The following is a 17,876-nucleotide window of genomic DNA, read 5'->3' on the forward strand; positions in this document are numbered from 1 at the left end:
CTGTGTCCCATTCTGTGGACTCCAAGGCTGCTGATTTCGCCGGATGTATGTCAGAGGTCATGCAGTGGATGAACCTTAACTTCTTGAAATTGAACACAGAAAAGACTGAAGTCCTAGAGTTTGGTCATAAAGTGTCTATCTGGAACCAAAACTGGTGGCCTACATTGGCAGGAGCCTGTCTGGTGCCAGTGACGAAAGCGAGGAACCTAGGGTTCATTTTTGATAAAGACCTGTCATGGAAGTCGCAGGTGAACCAGGTGGTCTCTGCCTGCTTCTTCATGCTCAAGGGGCTCAGAAAGATCTTGCCGTTCATTCCTTACCATCTTAGGAAAACTGTTATAATTGCTACCATCTTTCCTAGAATAGACTACGGCAATGGCCTCTACTTAGGAGCAGGGTGCGCTCAAGTGGCTAAGCTGCAATCAATTCAGAAAGCCGCAGCCAGACTGCTTCTTCAGCTGCCTAAATACCATTCCACCTCAAAGGCTATCAGGCAGCTACACTGGCTCCCGGTGTGGAGGCGGATCGACTTCAAAGCACTCTGTCTGGTTCACAAAGCACTGGCGGGAGTGGGGGCCTTCGATCTTCAACACCTATTTACAAGGTACCAGCCAACTCGACCTTTGAGGTCCCCAACGCAAGGGCTGGCTTTGGTCTCCTAGGTCAATTAACAACGTTGGGGAGGGAAGGGCTTTTCCCCCATCTGGCCTCGAGGCTTTGGAACTCTGCCACTGCAGCTAAGACAAATGTCCAACCACATGCGTTTTAGGAAGGAAATTAAGATGTGGCTTCTTACTCAATAGGACAATGGCTAGCGCATATCTCGGTTACCATGCACAGCGCCAAGACGCCTCGGCATTAGTGCGCTTTAGAAATATCATCACTCACTTGACGCAGCCACAGGGGTATCTATTAAACAATATTTTTCACTACTCCTACCCAATAGATTGAGATGCTGTCTGCTTTAATACTTTTCAATTTTGGGCGGTCTCTCCTCGTTCAGGTTCATTTTGATTTGAGGATAATATTGTTGAGGGCAAACCTGAATGTATGGTCCTTTTCACCTCTTGGTTTCAGTGTTTTTTCCAATTCACCAGGTCTGAAGATGTGAAAAACTAAACTCACTCCTGGCCTACTCCACAACACCCTTACAACCCCAATACCAGTGCTTTGGCATGGCCCTAAAGTAGCATTTAAAATCAAAATAAAACGCTAAAGAGACTATGGTGGTTTTATGAAACCCACCACAAGGGGGGCATTTGTTTAGGCAGAGTTCACCAAGACAGGTTGTGTAGTGACAAAGGTTGCTAGAAAGAGCAGGCAGCACCTACTCTATTCCTACTCACGCAAAACCAAGGGGCCATTACTTTTGCTTGCCCCACTATTACTTGATTGCAAACCAAAGTCTCCACTGCAGAGAATCCAACGCTCTTCTGCAGAGAGGTAACCACTGCCAACAATACCAGTGTGAACAGTGCTAAAAGGTGCAGAGGTCGATTACAAGGAATGGGTAGCAGCACGAGTGGTATGTGCAGGCGATAGATCTGTACACATTAAAGAGGACTAAATTAATTGAAAGCACAGAAATTGAGAAGCTTAAAGGGTAGAAGGCGTTCAAGCAGTTTTTTAAAGTAAAGGAGCGGAGAGACAAATTAGACGTGGGTGGAAATGGTTGGGTTGTAGAACAAAAACGATAAGTGAGTGAACCGTGGGGAGGAAAGACCGGATTCTGGAATAACACTGTGCTAATCTGTGGATGCAGAGATTGAGAATGATGGTAGAGGACAGATATAAAGCAAGCTTCATTAAACACTTACTGGAGTTTGAAATTTGTATGTGAAAAACTAAGAAAAAAAATAAAAAACACTTCAATCAGCAGTTGGTGTTTAATTGTGCAAATTCAGATCGGGAGCACAGACTGGAAAACTCACAATTCCAGTTACCACAAAGACAAACAGTTGCCATAATTTTACAGTATAATCCTAACCTTTAAACACAAGTGCAAGGGTTTGGTGAAAAGTGCCACAGGTTGCTCACGCTTAAAAACACATTCAGTAACTACAACATTGATCTGGCGGCTTTGGAGTCCGAGGGAGTTCCTTTAGAAGAGTGTCACGCTCTATGTTTCTTGATAAAGCTGATCAGACCATTGGTTGAGGAATCATGAGATGTCACAGGCGCATCAGATGCTAACTCGGGTTCAATTTTCTTTGCCAACTGCTTTCCAAGTTCAACCCTATAAATTTAGGAGAAAGATCCAAGATTACATTTCTTTTAATTAATGGAAAGCATCATCCACATATCTGAGACAAACCTCCTGCAGCACCAGGTTTTAAACTGAATATTGCGGATTGGAAGCCAGTATAAAGCACTGAAACAGACCAGCATAACGATTTAAATAAAGATAAGCATTTACATAATAGCCCAATTATATAGTGCAATGCAAGGTTTCAGAAGCTGGAGTAAATCACCAACTCAATTGTGCTGAATAATTGAAGTGACCTGAAACAAAAGAACTTTAAAAAAAAATTATGTTCACAAGATGTGTACAAGATATGAGTGGGGTGCAAACAAATACATTCATTATCTGGTGCTACTCTAACTGCAGATTCCTCACCTTGTGAATCTTCCAAGGAGTCAAACTGAAACAGGAACTTTCTTCAATATATACTGTGTCTCAACTGGTGGCACCACAGGTTCGCATTAGGACTCAGACCTTCCTCCAGAAAGGACTACAAGGAGCTGTATAAAGCAATCACCCCTGCATCCAAATGTCTGTTTAATTATTTCTTTCCGAGCCCAAAGACCCAGTGTCAGACATATTTAGCAACAACTAGGAATGTGTTAACGTTGACCTTAAATATCAGGAAGCCACATGACAGAGTGGCAAGGTGGGATAGCGATAAGTCTGCAGTTAAATAAAATATTCACCCGTAGAAGCAGGACTGAAGTGTTTTTATTCGTATTCTTCCGATGGATACATCTAACCACAGATTCATCACCTTGTGAATCAGTACTGGAGGATTGCCTTCCGCCAACGGTGCATATCTGAGGGGGCTAAATGGCCCTCCCTGTAGACTTCAAATGATAAACTAGTGCCTGGTGAAAGTAGAGATGTTCATGTGGTTGCCAGGTAGATATCCAAACCCAAATTCCTTGAGCTACATTCGTAGCCACAAATTTCTCATTAGTGAAGTAGGCTTTAAGGAGGGTCATTTTTTGCCAAAACATAGCACAACCAGATGCAGAGTACAATACATCAGGATACAGTTTTTCTTGATTGCCTTACCCTCGCACCCCACCCACCCATCCACCAATGAACCCTAACAGTTGATCGATCGGCTACTCCTTATTCTTATAAATGTAGACGCTAAAGGCACTATAGAATGCAAGCTGAAATGCAGGCTGTTAGAATATGCACGCATTACACTGCAATGAGAAACAATGACTTCAAGGCAAAGAGGCAGAGTACAGATATCAAAAGGTTCAAAAAGGAGCCCGCACCAAGACACTAGAATTAAACTGAGGTTCTAAAGATAACTGCGGGAAACTTGAGAACTCTAACAAAACATCACAAGGAGCAATCTGAATGACGATCACTGGTCAGGCACACGAAGAAAGGCCTAAAGTGCCCACAACACAGTGCGACCAGCCAAAGTTAATACAAAAAGAACATTCGCTAATTTAGCCTATAGAGGGTAAATCTGCTTTTCCACACCGGGTAACATTTGAACCAGTGGCTGGAATGGATTAGCTATTGTGGTAACAAGCATCCAACATGAAATCCAGCACCTCCAAAAATAGATGGGAATGTCTGTTGGTTCTGCTTACTCTCCAAGCATGAATCCATAGAGTCTTGAGCTTCAGGCGTGGCATCCCTGCCGTGATGCTGGGACAGCAGGTCGAAGTGTGACACGGAACAGGAAGTTCAAGTTTGGCAGATGCTCAGGGGTCAACAGTTCTGAGCATCAGATCCTTCAGGCCCGATTGGATCGGCTGTACATGGTCCTGCCTGACTTTCTTCAGTACCCTTGGGATCAGAGTCAAAGGTGCAAATGCATAAGGGAGGCCAAAATCAAACAAAGGCTGTAAACGTCTTAAAGACCCCCATAGAAACGATACTCTAGTATGCAGAAGGTTGGACACTAGAGTGCTTTTTAAAAGCTACCAAATCGGTCTGAGGGTACACCCAACTGGGTAAAAAGACACTGCGCCACCGCTGGAAACAGCCGCCACTTATGATTAGCAAGAGGGGACTGCTCAATTACTCCACACGGATGTAGAGAATTTCTGCTAAGTGAATGACCATCAGGGAAATCCAGTGAAGCACTAATCACCAAAGCTTGAGAGCCTCAAGCTAGAGAGAGAACGAGATCAAGCGCCCTTCTGCATCTTGCAAACCACACAGCGGGTCTTGTCAGAACAGGTCAACAATCTGACTTCAATAGAAGGCACAGAGCCTTTAGGCCCAATAAGATGTCTAGCCTACAGAGTTATAGGACAACTATTCCTCTGCATTTAAAATCTTTGCTTCAATGCACCCAGTTCAAAGAATTCTTGGGAGGGGTGGTATGTTTAGTTTGCCATTTATATTACAGCCGCTACATTTTTGCAACATTACAAAATAATCTGTATTTAATTCTAAAAATCATAATTTATTTCCTATGTTAATTTTTTATTTGCGTTTTTACAGGCAAACAACTCAATGTTTCCGTAATATAAATGAACGGTCATTGCTCCATGAAATACTGGTCCTTTAGGGCAGGAAAACGAGCACTTTCTTTCATCCATTTCAAATGTCACAGAGGTTTACATATATTACACACATTTTCAACTTTCAATGTCTACCACCATATCTTCCTCAAATCAATTTTCAAAATAGATGATCAGTACTGTGTGTATGTTGCGGATTACCAGAGCTCCAAAGGGTAATAAAGATCGGTGAGGGTAATCTCCAATCTTTTGGAAGGTTTCAAAAGTTGATTAAGTAAATTTTAAACGGGGGGGGGGCAAACTGCATTCACAAAGCAGAGACTTGTGTGACTGGCATCAAGTCTTAAATGTATATGTTCACTGCGGTTGTCCGAGAAGAATTTAGTTTCCCCTCTACATGTAGGGGTCTGTGCAACAAGGCTATCTGTACTCGGATGCAGTTTCAAGAATTTAGGATCACCAGAAGGTGTTTTGTGATCACGGAGCCGAAAAGAGTTTTGGCCAAGCCGGCAGGATCAGGTTAGTCAGGGTTTCATTGAAAGGCAACAAGGGCTCAGGAATAGCTGGCCCACATTGCAAAGTATTTTTTTTATGAAGGTTAGGTCTAGTCTCCTCAACAGGAAGAAGTAACTGCAGGATTCTTGCAACCCATCAACAGCTATTGCAAAAGAAACACTTTATGTAGGTTGACCCAAGGGCACATCCAGGGCTGACTCCAGTGAGGTATCTAAGCAAATGGCCTGTTGCAATTCAAGATAAAGGCTAGGATCTGTATAGTGAGGAAGAAGCAAAATATCAGTCTCCTCAGTCATCGCATGGAACATGTTTGAGGCCTTCTAGGGCATGCAAATCCTATCCAAACATTTACCCCATTTTCCAGAAGTACTGCTAAATAGGCAAGCGACCTGTGGGAAACCCCCTCATCAGCTTTATCTTTACTTTAGTGATACTTTATCCCTAGGTTAGACAAGGGCTTGGAGAAAATGGATCAGAGATCAGGATGTGGCCTCCACCAACAAAGTATCAAGTGGTAAGACCTGCTGCAGAAGAGTTGAGCACGGCACAGTGCCAATGGAGGTTTGTCCTCGGTCAGTGTAAAGTGAGGTACCAATGGCAAAAGAGAGACAGGCAGCCTTTAGGGTTCAAGGATCCAGGAGCTGCACCAAGGGGACCCCGAACCAATTAAAATATTTGCAGCATGGCCACCTTGAAAGTCTCAAATGTGCTGCAGTCTCAATGATCCGATACAAAAGAGAATGATGGACGGAGCGTCTGAACAAATCAAACACTCACCCCCAGTCAACTGATCTGGGTTTAATCCATCACCATTCTTTAGTTCACTCAGCCACCCCAGTTCAGACATGGCTATATGCAAATCAGTCTGACCCTGTGCCTTGTGGGAACAGTCTAGCCCGAACTGCCAAGCCATGTCTTCCCTGGACCGGAAACAAGCGTCCTGGGACCGGTTTCGGATTCATAATCCTCATCAGCCAGGCTATCTTGAATCCAGTGGCCAAGTGAACAAGGGACTCACATCTGAGCATACCCTGCCACACTTAGGGCGAACAAAGCGATACAAAAGAGAATGATGGACGGTCTCAATGATTGCCCCGGGGAACGCTGGGCGCATTAGCACGATGTGAGAGCCAAGCAGCAGAGGTAAATGTCACTTGCTCACAATGTGCGGCCTCTCCCTGGATTGGGAGCTTCCGGACACTGAAGTGCTTGGTTTGTGCGCTTCTATAATTAGTCCTCGGACTGGTCTTTTCACTTAGACATACCCAACAAGGGCAGCCTCAACTGAGATCACCCCCACCCTTAAGTATCAATCAGAAACAAATCTCTCTACTTCAGTGCCTACATACCAGATGAATCTAATATTTAACAAATGGACTAAATCTGTTTCACTAAATATTAATCAACATTTTGTTGATCAAACTACAATGCAGCCGAAGGCAAAGCTCTTCAGAATGAGGAAAGCTGGGGGCTACGCAAGCGTCCCATAGCTGACCTCTGGACCGTACAGCCAGACACTTTTGAATGACCAGATTCAAAATAATGGAGGGGGACTGCGTTAAATAGTGTTAGAGGTTTTGTGACCCAGAGTCTGACTGTAACGAATCAGCAAGAAAGATGCAGACAGCGAGCACCATAAATCAGATCCTCATCCCTAAGCAGGATTGTAAGATGTAGGGCTGGGCAAGTGATTTCTCGTTTACCTCTTTAAATCTTATGATTTTCAGATTTCGGTCACTAAAATTTCTCCTTGCAGCACTCCTGCGTGCCATAAATGTTGGCAATCTATTTTATGAATGCTAAACTGGGCCTCAGTGTTGTACATTCCGCAACGGAGATTAGCAATATGCAAAACTTCTGCTCAACGTACTTTGAAAAACAAAAGCAATAAACAAAATAAATATGAAGAAACTACAATGGCTAACGAGAGGAAGCCATAAGGGGGATTCAAATACCGGCGAGGGGCGAAAGAAAATAAGGGCCCCCCGCTCACGGCCCAGCTAAATTGTAGAGAGCTCAAACAAAGAACCCACTGAGGCGAAAAACATCGTGGGAACTGCTGCAGTCACACTAAGGGTACGCTGGCACAAAAAGAACGGTGCAAAATGGCTGGCTTCTCGGCAGACCTCGTAAGGGATGAAGTGAAAGCGAAACCCCAGACACCGGGATGGCGGAATAGAGTCCATCTACCAGGACGCCTGAACCATACACCGGGCCTCTTTGGCACCATAAGCAGGTCACCAGAGCCGGCGCTGCGCACCACCAGAATCGGTGTCGCTAGGAGTAGGGGGCTAGAAGCAGCAGGCAGTTATAGGCCGGGCCTGTCCATATGCCGCCAAAGAAGACATCCAGCAAAACACCCAACAAGGTCTCGAACTTTCACACCGGCGGACAAGCGCCCCTCCCCGAACCCTGCGGAGGTAGCGGACAACATGGCCCTGACTAAAGACGTTTTTCTGAGCATGTTTAGGGACTTTTTGACAAAACTTCGGAAAGACCTCAGCCAAGACATCCAGTAACTGTTTAATCATGTAACTTTTACTGAACTACATACCCCCTCCCCGCTCTACTCCTCTCCACTTTCCTGCAACTGATTTCTGCCCTTAACTGTCCTGGCCCTAGTCCCCACCCTGTTTACCTGTGAATTTTCCCTCGTCATTTGAGAGCTAGCTATTCTGTTTGATGCCAGATGGAGCTACCTGGTTTAGCTATAGGGGAGATGGGCTGTGGACTCCCTCCTTGGTCGTCACCTACCCAGTCAGGCTTTAGACAGTTTTCATTTTGTCTCTCCTGGTTGTCTCTTCCCCTATCCTCCCTTTCTCACCTTCCCTGTCCCCTCCCTTCTACGCTCTATTTTGCCATCCATGTTCCTTAAATTGTTTCTTACTGAGACCTAGCTATTTGGCCAAAGCCCGATTGAGCTACCTGATGGCTATAGAGGAGATGGGTTTTGGTACTCCCCTCAACCGTCACCTACTCAACCGGTCTTTATGCAGACTTTCCTTAGTCTTTCTGCCGTATCTCCCTCCCATCCTGTTTTTTCTGCGAACCCCTTCCCTCGACACCAGAGACCAAACTACTTTGTCGGATGCCCGATGGAGCGACCTGGTTTAGCTATAGGGTAGACTGACCGTGGATTCCCTCCTTGGTCGTCACCTACCCAGTCGGTCTTTAGACAGACTTCCTCTCGTCTCTACGGTGGTCTCTTCCATTATCCTCACTTTTTCACCTACCCCCACTTTCCTCGCTCCTTTCTCTCCTCTCCTAACGTATTGCTGACTGTTCGTTGTAAGGTATAATTGTTGATCTTTTTCTGTTATACCACATTGTTGCACTTACTTTCGTCCCTCCTGCGGTCTCCTCCCGCATCCTCCCTCTTTTTAGGTCTCTCCTTCTCCCAATGTAGAGACTGAACTTTTTTTGTCCGATGCTTGATGGAGCTACCTGGTTTAGCTATAGGTGCGATGGGCCGTGGATTCTCTCCTTGGTCTTCACCTTAGCCTGTCGGTCCTTAGACAGATCTCTTTTCGTCTCTCCATATTGTCTCTTCCCATATCCTCACTTTCTCACCCACCCTTCTCACCTCCCCTGCCCCCGCCACTACCTCTCTTTCTCCCCTCTAATTGTATTGCCTATTCTTTTTTGGGCGATTTATTGTGTAATTGTTGAACTTTTTCTGTTACTAGTGCTGAGTTTGCGACGCCATTCGTCCTCCACTTCCGCATTGAGACAGCTTCATTGGCTACCAATCAGGGAAAGGGTTCTTTTTGAGTCACCCTGTCAGGTGTTCAGAGCCTCACATGAGATGGGCCCAATTCCATTACAGGAAAGATTCTCCTGGTACCTTCCTCAGAGATGGCTCTGGTCTTCGGATACCGGCGGATGGGGGGGGGGGGGGGGGGGGGGGGGAAATGGGCTTTCAGTGTGGTAGGAGCACAGTTATGGAACAAGCTGCCATAAAGGATCAGACCGAGTGTCTCACTAACTGAATTCAGGAAAAGCCTGAAAACCTGGCTATTCCCGAAACTCTGATCCACACGCTCCATCTTTCTGCTCACCAGAAGTTGACCAAGTGCTCTGATATCTGAAACGCCAGGATACCCATAGGGTGGCAGTAGCGCTATACAAGCACAGATACAATACATTTATGATTCTCATGTAAAGCGCTCTGATACCTCCAGGTCTAACCAGCACTATATAAAACTCTTTAAATAAATGAATAAATAAATGGCTTACCCCCACTGGTCATAACTGTTGATGTCCCACACAACTCCCTGAACAAAAATCTTCTGCTCATACATAGCTGCCAAGGACAAAAAGAAAAAAAAATGAGTATTTAAAATACAATAATACAAATTACACGGTATCTAAATGATGAAATTAAACTTACCTATCAGCACTCCCAGCATAAAAGGAGTAAGTTTTGTGAAGACCATTGAATTTGTTGGACGATTTCCCTCAAAAACCTTCGGAAAAAAGTAAAACAATCTTAATAGCAGAAAATGTAAACAATGCAACAAGACACATTCTGGTCGAAAATACTAGTTTTTTCTTAGAAGTAGAAAGCAAAAGTGTAAAGGCTTGGTTTGAAAAAGCTGTAAATTTCAGAAATGGATTTCAGAAGAGTTTAAACCTTCCAAACACTCACAGATGACACAATGTTACAATACATGCAACTTATTAAATAAGCGCAAGAAACAAGAACAGAGAAAATATAAAAGGAGATACCTTGTGTGGCAGCAGCTTGGTCAAACAATCCCCACTCAGTCCACTAGATTCCAACTCCTTGCGAGCTTCATCTGTTGACTTTCCCTTCATTAAGGCTTCAGTCTGAGCTAGGAAGTTGGCCATAAGTATCTAAACGTGAAATATCAGAAAAGGCAGAATCAAGTACTCCTAATTCCAGGGGTTTCCCATAATGTGATACCTAAAGGTCTTTAAATTTGTTCATCCCATTGGACACAACATCACCTAATTTTTGAATTGTTACAAACATGTACAAGTTTAAAGACCACATCCTCCTGCCTCTTACACCTGCTACCCCATCTCCCCCAAAAGAGTAAGTTGCAGAAATTCAATGTACTCAATGCGAAGTCATAAAATGAGCTTACTGTATGGTGCAGTCCTTGTCTGATGGGATGCTGCGTTTGGACTGGAATTAAGAAATCACAAGGGATCATGCGAGTACCTACAAGATGAAAGAACAGGATTAAAAGCAGCCCTAAGAGAAAGCTCTGCGAGGCAAGAGGTCGGAAACTATGCGATGTATCTCTGCGCACTATTAAATGAACAGGATCAGAGCAACCCTGTTCAAGTGGACAAAACAAACTGCTTATTTTAAATTAAACAGTCTACATGTTTAAACTACTTTCTGCAGCTACATCTAATTAAGTACAAACAGCAATTTTAAAATAACGTTAAACCAGAAGTAAGAGGACATAAGAGGAGAGTTTGTTTTTTGTGAAAGAAAGGATCAGAACGTCATTTTTTTTAAATGGGAAAGGAATATGCAAATACACATTAACAGGCTCCTTTAGCATATTTAATATTCCAATGCATAGATAGATGGACTGATCCTTCCTTGCCTGAAGACATCAACTAAAACTCATTAAAAATACATGAAAGCCTGTAATATGTATAAATGTCTAATTTTATTATTTCTGTTAGATTGTGACCACTAGTCACCTGTAATACATTTAAAAAACTTGCATAACTGTAATAAGTTACTGCAGTAGGGTAGTAAGTGGTTACATTGCAAGGCTACTTTTTGGGTCCGGACTAATAGCGCAGCTATTCCTACTCCTTTCATGACCCACAGAATGGAAAGCTTTCAGGAGTACTGCAGAGTGGCGGTGCCCAAACACTGCTTACTTCGAGTACAGATTTTGATTGGACAGAAGTGGAGTGCTTCTGCTAAAAAAAAAAAAAAAAAAAAAAAAAAAAAAAAAAGAGGGCTTCCATTGTAAGATTTTCTTTTTTGGACAGCTTCTGCTTAACGGAGTAACACCGAGTTGGTTACAGTGACATGGCACTAATCAAAGCTATAGGACAGTTATGACAAAGACAGTATGCCAGACATTTATTGTAAAGAGACCTTATGGAAAAACCTATGCAGAATTCAGTAGTCTTCAGTTGGTTAGTTGGCAAGCCAATGATCGCAGCTGCAGGCCTAATTGGTTCTTTGGAAAACCTATGTCAGATGCCACAGGTTAGAGACGGTAACCTCAACCAATTCATTGTGAAAAGTGTTTATAATGCAAACAGCCCTCTGAGGGTGGATCATTAGACTGTTAAAAGATTGCAGATCGAATTTCGTTTCTTGGAATTTCAGATTACCATAGTAGGCAATGGTTGTAGTGTTGGGTTACTCTGACAAACACATGGAGATGAAGAATTGCATTTTCCTTGTTAGGCCCATTCCACAGGGTTGTCTATTTTTTGCCATCAGTATTATATACATTAGTAATGTTTTGGCTGGTCCTGATGGGCTGACAGTTATGTACCTCGGTCTGTTGTGGAGAGAAGCCAATTGTGAAGGTGTAATGGCGAATTGGTTCATGGGGAAACATGTTGGATGCATTTAGTCTAATCTGTTAATTATGAAAATGGTATGACAAAGGTATGACTCATACTTGTGACCAATGTATTTAACCCATTGCACCTTAAGTGGTAAATTACAGTGAATTGAAGGCTACAGTCTGATATTTTGTTAGAGAATCACAGGTGAAATTAGTACCCAAGGAGTAAGTGTTTACCTTGTCAGATAAACACTTTTTGTAGATTAATATTGAGGTGATCCATGGTAAACTTTAAGTAGAGAAGCATTTGGCCTGGAGGAAAGGGTCCTTTTGAAGTCGAGCCTAAAGGCAGCGTGCATGCGCTGCTTTGCGGGGCATGCTGTAATGTCTCTGGGACATTAGAAGATACCCACCACACGACCAACCACTTAGGATTGGTTACTTAATCCGCCTTTCTAAAGGTCATAGTTTTGGTTCATGGATAAAGGACATTTGCCCCGCCTTGTGGCAGTTTAGTTTCCGCTCTGGCGTTTGCCTCTGCTGCTTAGATCTTTTCGATACAAGCCATATGTTTTCGTACCATCACTGTCTTCTGCCTCTGCTTTTTAAAAATGTCCTTTTGCGTCTTACTTTGCTCCCGCCCCCCTCCTGTGGTCAGTGTTTACTAAGCTACTGCTCTAGTTGTCTCCTTTCCCTTTGCTCCGCCCCCGCCCGTTGTCAATATTCACCATGCTCTCGCCCCCCTCCCATTGTCTGCATTCACTTTGTGACCAACCTCCCCCCCCCCTCCTCCCCCACTTATAGCATCAAGTGAGGTACACCCCCTCGCGGTACACCACTGTTTATGTTTAAATGTTGGTCAGCGAAAATAATTAGCAGAGGCAAAAGGCGAGACCTAAAGGCTTTGGCAATGCCCTTTTATTTTTTAAGTTTACCTTGCCATTACATATATTGGCCATGTCGGTATTATAGCAGTCAGGTGACAGTAAACGTTGTGGCCATGATGTAATGGCTTAGGTTAGTCCTTTATTGCGGCCAGTCCATGGCCCACAGCAAGGGTTTGGGCCCTGTATGCCACACTGTGCAGCTGAACATGGGATTACAGCTGGAGCTGCACCGAGAGGAGCAGGAGAGCAGCGCAGCTGCCATCAACCCCAGACACCAAGAACAAGTAAGGGTGAGACATAGCACCGGCAGCTCCCCGAATCAGCAGGCCAGGCTATTTATTTAGACAAACAGAAAATAGTTGCTTTGTGCCATCAGCAAAAGTGGGTCCAGGAAATGAGAAACGACCACTGCAGACCTGCCATGACTTACTCTTCCCCCGCAGTGCACCTGTACCACAGGTCCCTCTATGTGCAGCAGGTTGTCCATACCATTCCTTGTTTTGCTACCGCAGACGTTGCATTTTCCTCCTAGGGATGTCCAACAAGTTTGCACTTTCTCTGGCTCGGTTTATTTTCCGCTTGAACTCCCTGGCAGTGATCTTTTCTGTCTGGAGTTTGTTCCATATTTACGAAAGAGATGCTGTGCTCCTCACCAGTCTACCTCACACTTACTCTGCTCGGGTGATGAGGTGGTAGTGGTCTGGTGTAGAGGTTCCAAAAAAAGCCATCTTCTGCCATATGACTTGCCTTTTATTAGGCAGCTACCACCCAGTCTCACTATGAGGCAAAAGGAAGACCTAGGTGCCCCTGGACCGGCAACCATAATCTGATGGTCCCTGTTTTCTGTTAGGATCCAATGATCAGTGATTCTCTTAAATGCCATAACCACTACAAAAGTAACAATCCAGGCCAAACTAATTTTCCCCACTTTGGCTACACTAAAAGTGTGCTGGAATGAAGCAGCCAGTTGTCCTGTGGTGTGAGGGTAAGCGCTCCAAGCGCCTTGTGTGCTGTGTAATGAAAGAGCCCCACAATACTATATTATGGCGTAGTTGGGAAAAGAGTGTTGAATATGCACTTAAACTTTGTTACAAGTGAAATGGCAGATGAATAACTTAAAGAAATTTGTGAAGCCAATAGCTCTAACTAAACACTTATAAGGTCCCAAAGGCAAGACCTATTGGCTATGCCAAATGCTTGTTATGTTCTAATGGATTTATACCACGCACAAATACGAGTGTCCTGGCGCGCAAAACAGTGACTTGGAGTGAAAACTACTACTGCTTGAAGAGGAAGGTTTGTCAGTTGCTTTTTAAAAAGGTCGAGGTCCTGAATGTTACGTAATTCCAGGGGCAGGAAGTTCCATGCCGTAGCGGTTTTGACGGACAGAGACTGACCCCACAGCCGTGTTCTGCGGAATCGTGGGATCACCATCCGTCGGTGGGTGGCTGAGCGCAACGATCTATTAGGCACAAAGAAAGCAAAGTGCTTCCTGATGTACATTGGTCCAAGATCGTGCAAAGCTCTGTGTGCCAAAATAAGATCTTTAAATTGCACTCTGAGCCACAGGCAGCCAATGCAACTCGCGTAAATGCTGTTTTACGCTAGATCTTCCAGAGATGTTAAACAGAAGTCTAGCTGCGGCATTCTGTAAGGTCTGTAGCTTTTTTTGTAAATATCCAGGAATTCCCACATACAGAGCACTGGCATAATCAAGGAGGGAAGAATGAGAGCACAAACGGCCATGTCCTTGGCCGGCCTCAGCAGCAAGGGGAAGAACCTTCTAAGTGACTTGAGGGTGCCAACAAACTCCAGTGAGTTTCTCAATTTGCACCGTAAACCGCAGGTCCTCCTCAAACCAGACCCCCAAGTTTTTTGCTGGAGCGCCCTCAGAATTAGGTCGAGGGAAGTCTGGAGGCCATAAAGATTCTCTGAAGTGGGCGGGAACTGACCATATAAAAAGGACCTCGGACTTGTCCTCATTGCATTTCAGTTGGGCATGGGCCAACCACTTAACACAGCAGAGACACAGTTCTGGGCAATTTCTGGCTACAGGTCGGTGTCCTTCCAGGTAAATTGGAGCTGGGTGTCATTAGCATATGCAATTATTTTTGCACCCATTTCCTCGGCCAGAAAAATCAGAGGTGTCAAATAGATATTAAAGAGCAAAGAACTCAAAGTAGAGTCCTGAGGGACTCCAGAAGACATTTTCTTGGCAGTTGATGAAAGGAGGCATCCAAACCTGCAGAGTACGCTCTTCCAAAAAGAGGATTTCATCCAGTCCCAGACAGGGCCAGCAATGCCAATATTTGAGAGGCTGGCAGGGAGTAATTGCTGGGGTACCGTATCGAAGGCGGCAGAGAGGTCAAGTAAAATCACGTCCGCTTTGCCGCCCGCATCCAGGCACTCCGATCGCCTCAGCCATTTCCACCAGTGCAGTCTTGGTACTATAAGTTGCCCTAAAACCAGACTGTGCCGAATGGAGAAGACCAGATGTTTCCACATAGGCCTCTAACTGTCGAAAAACCACCTTCTCACAGACCTTGGTCAGTGTCGGTAGGAGAGATATAGGACGATAGCCAACAAGTTGTGACGGGTCTAAAGAAGGTTTTTTAAAAAAGTGGTGGGAGCTTAGCCCGTTTCCAGCTCAAAGGAACAACAGCGGTCTGTAAGGATAGATTAATAATCCTATTGATCTCTGGATAAACCACCTCAGCGACCCCCGCCAACGCTCTGGCAGGACAAGGGCCAGTCAGAGACCCCAACTTGAGAGATTGGAGGATGGCCAGGGTATGGGCACAAAGATCATAAACGGAGGAACTGATGGAGAGGAAGCTAAAAGGGACGGAGATAAAGAATCCATCGGTGCCAGGGAACCCAGCCCAAGACTGTCTTGGATGTTCTGTATTTTTTCAACAAAGAAGACTACTCCTCACACCATTGAAATTATGCTGGGAGGACCGTTTGTTCAGCGCCAGGTGCCAGAAAGCTTCTTACAATGGAGGAAATCTCCTTGCTATTGTTAGCTTTAGCAATCAGTTCCGCATAGAAACTGCTTTTTGCCTCCCCAATGGCTGCATAGTGGTCTCAGAGCTTTGCGAAGAGCATTTTTGGCCAGGGGACAGTAGTCCCAACGCCAACACCGTTCCAGTGTTTTACAACCCAGTTGGAGGTCTAAGAGTACCATGGTTTAGATGGGCTTAGTCTTGGTCGCCTGGTAGAAGGGGGGGGGGGGGGGTTAACACCACACCTACTCCTTGACTGATCCAGGAGGAAAAACTATCTAACGCTCCAAGATCAAAAGAGACAGGCAGGACATTGACATTCCAGCCCTCTCCAAGGTTCTCTCAATCTTCCGAGCCGGTTTATTATGGGCCGGGACTATAGGGGGTGGAAGTTTCTCTATAATCCAAGAAAACTGTACCAGATAGTGGTCAGACCAAGTGACCTGAAGGGGGTCAGATGCAGACAAGGCTAAATTGGAGCATACCAGGTCAATTATGTCCCCCTTGATGTGAGGGAAACTATCCACTGGGTTAGTTGGGCCAGATCAAAGAGGTCCATTAGCTCCCTAGACCCAGAGGACTCCGGGCAGTCTAAATGAATGTTAAAATGGCCCAAAACGAGGAAATTTGAAAAGTGTAGGGCCTCATAATAATGACATCATCCAGGGCTTTCAGCAATACTCCAGGGGGGGCCAGGGGTCCGGTAGACCAATGTACCGCCCAGTGTGTAATGGGGCGATATGACAATGGAAAAGTCAACCGCCTCCCCTTCCACTTCACTAACTCCACAGAAGCCCCCCTCTCCTGGTTTTGCGGTCCAATCTTGCAATTTTATATCCTAAAGTGATAGCAAGCTCAACCACCAGCAAGATTCATTAAGCCAATGAATTAATAAGTGCAGCCTGTATTAAGTCAAGTCAACAAAATTTGTATAGCGCACTACATACCCAGAGGGTTTCAAGGCGCTTAGGAAGGGGAGGAGGATTATTTGTCAAATATCCACGTTTTAAGCGGCTTTCTGAACGCTAGGTGGTTCTCGGTGAGGCGAAGGTAAGCGGGGAGTGAGTTCCATGTTTTAGCAGCCAGGTATGAAAAGGATCTGCCTCCCATGGTGGTCTTGTTTATGCGAGGTACAGTGGCGAGGGCTTGGCTGGAAGAACGTAGTTGGCGGGGGGGGGGGGGTGTAGAAGGACAGTCGAGAGTTGAGGCAATCTGGTCCGATGTCGTAGAGTGATTTGTGTGCGTGGGTAAGCAGTCGGAAGGTGATCCTCTTATCGACGGGTAGCCAGTGGAGGTCTTTAAGGTGACCAGAGATGTGTTCGTTGCGTGGGATGTCTAGTATGATCCTGGCTGAGGCGTTCTGGATTCGTTGGAGTTTCTTCTGGAGTTTGGCGGTGGTACCTGCGTAGAGGGTGTTTCCGTAGTCCAGTCGGCTCGTGACCAGAGCGTGGGTGACTGTTTTCCTTGTTTCGGAGGGGATCCAGCGAAATGTTTTTCTGAGCATGCGGAGAATGTTGAAGCAGGAAGAGGAAACTGCGTTGACTTGTCTGTTCATTGAGAGTGAAGAATCCAGGATAACGCCTAGGTTCCGTGCGTGGTCTGTCGGGATGGGTGCTTTTCCGAGGGCTTCCGGCCACCAGGAGTCGTCCCAAGCAGAGGGGGATGTACCTAAGATGAGGACTTCTGTTTTGTCTGAGTTCAGTTTCAGACTGCTTTGTTTCATCCATTCGGCAACTTCTTTCATTCCTTCGTGTAGGTTAGTTTTGGCGTTGTTGGGGTCTTTGGTGAGTGATAGGATCAGTTGGGTGTCATCAGCGTAGGAGATGATGTTGAGGTTGTGTTGGCGTGCGATGGCCGCGAGGGGGCTCATGTATACGTTGAAGAGGGTGGGACTGAGTGAGGATCCCTGTGGTACGCCACAGATGACTTCAGTGGCCTCGGACTTGAATGGTGGGAGGCGGACTCTTTGTGTTCTTCCGGAGAGGAAGGAGGTGATCCAATCAAGTGCTTTTCCTTGTATTCCGATGTTTGAGGCGCTGAAGAAGGGTGCTGTGGCAGACTGTATCGAATGCAGCAGATAGGTCGAGGAGGATGAGGGCGACTGTCTCCATTGTCCAGTAGAGTTCGAATGTCGTCAGTTGCTGCGATGAGGGCGGTCTCAGTGCTGTGTTTTGCTCTGAATCCCGATTGTGAGGGGTCGAGGGATTTGTTGGCTTCGAGGAAAGCGGCGAGCTGGT

The 17,876-nt window shown here is 45.3% G+C and overlaps 1 protein-coding gene across 1 annotated transcript in view; it reads right to left on the bottom strand.

Moving 5' to 3' along the window:
* Positions 1 to 1,867: 1,867 nt before the first annotated feature.
* The window catches only part of GPI (glucose-6-phosphate isomerase), a 113,751-nt gene continuing 97,742 nt past the window's right edge, over positions 1,868 to 17,876 (bottom strand). The window contains exons 14-18 of the mRNA XM_078670616.1: positions 10,341 to 10,417; positions 9,958 to 10,086; positions 9,620 to 9,695; positions 9,466 to 9,532; positions 1,868 to 2,236 (exon numbers count right to left, since the gene is read on the bottom strand). Coding sequence (XP_078526742.1) covers positions 2,113 to 2,236; positions 9,466 to 9,532; positions 9,620 to 9,695; positions 9,958 to 10,086; positions 10,341 to 10,417 — 473 coding nt within the window. The 3' untranslated portion in view covers positions 1,868 to 2,112. The remainder of the gene's footprint in view (positions 2,237 to 9,465; positions 9,533 to 9,619; positions 9,696 to 9,957; positions 10,087 to 10,340; positions 10,418 to 17,876) is intronic.

The sequence above is a fragment of the Lissotriton helveticus genome, chromosome 12, assembly GCF_964261635.1.
Source record: "Lissotriton helveticus chromosome 12, aLisHel1.1, whole genome shotgun sequence".
NCBI classification, from domain to species: domain Eukaryota; kingdom Metazoa; phylum Chordata; class Amphibia; order Caudata; family Salamandridae; genus Lissotriton; species Lissotriton helveticus.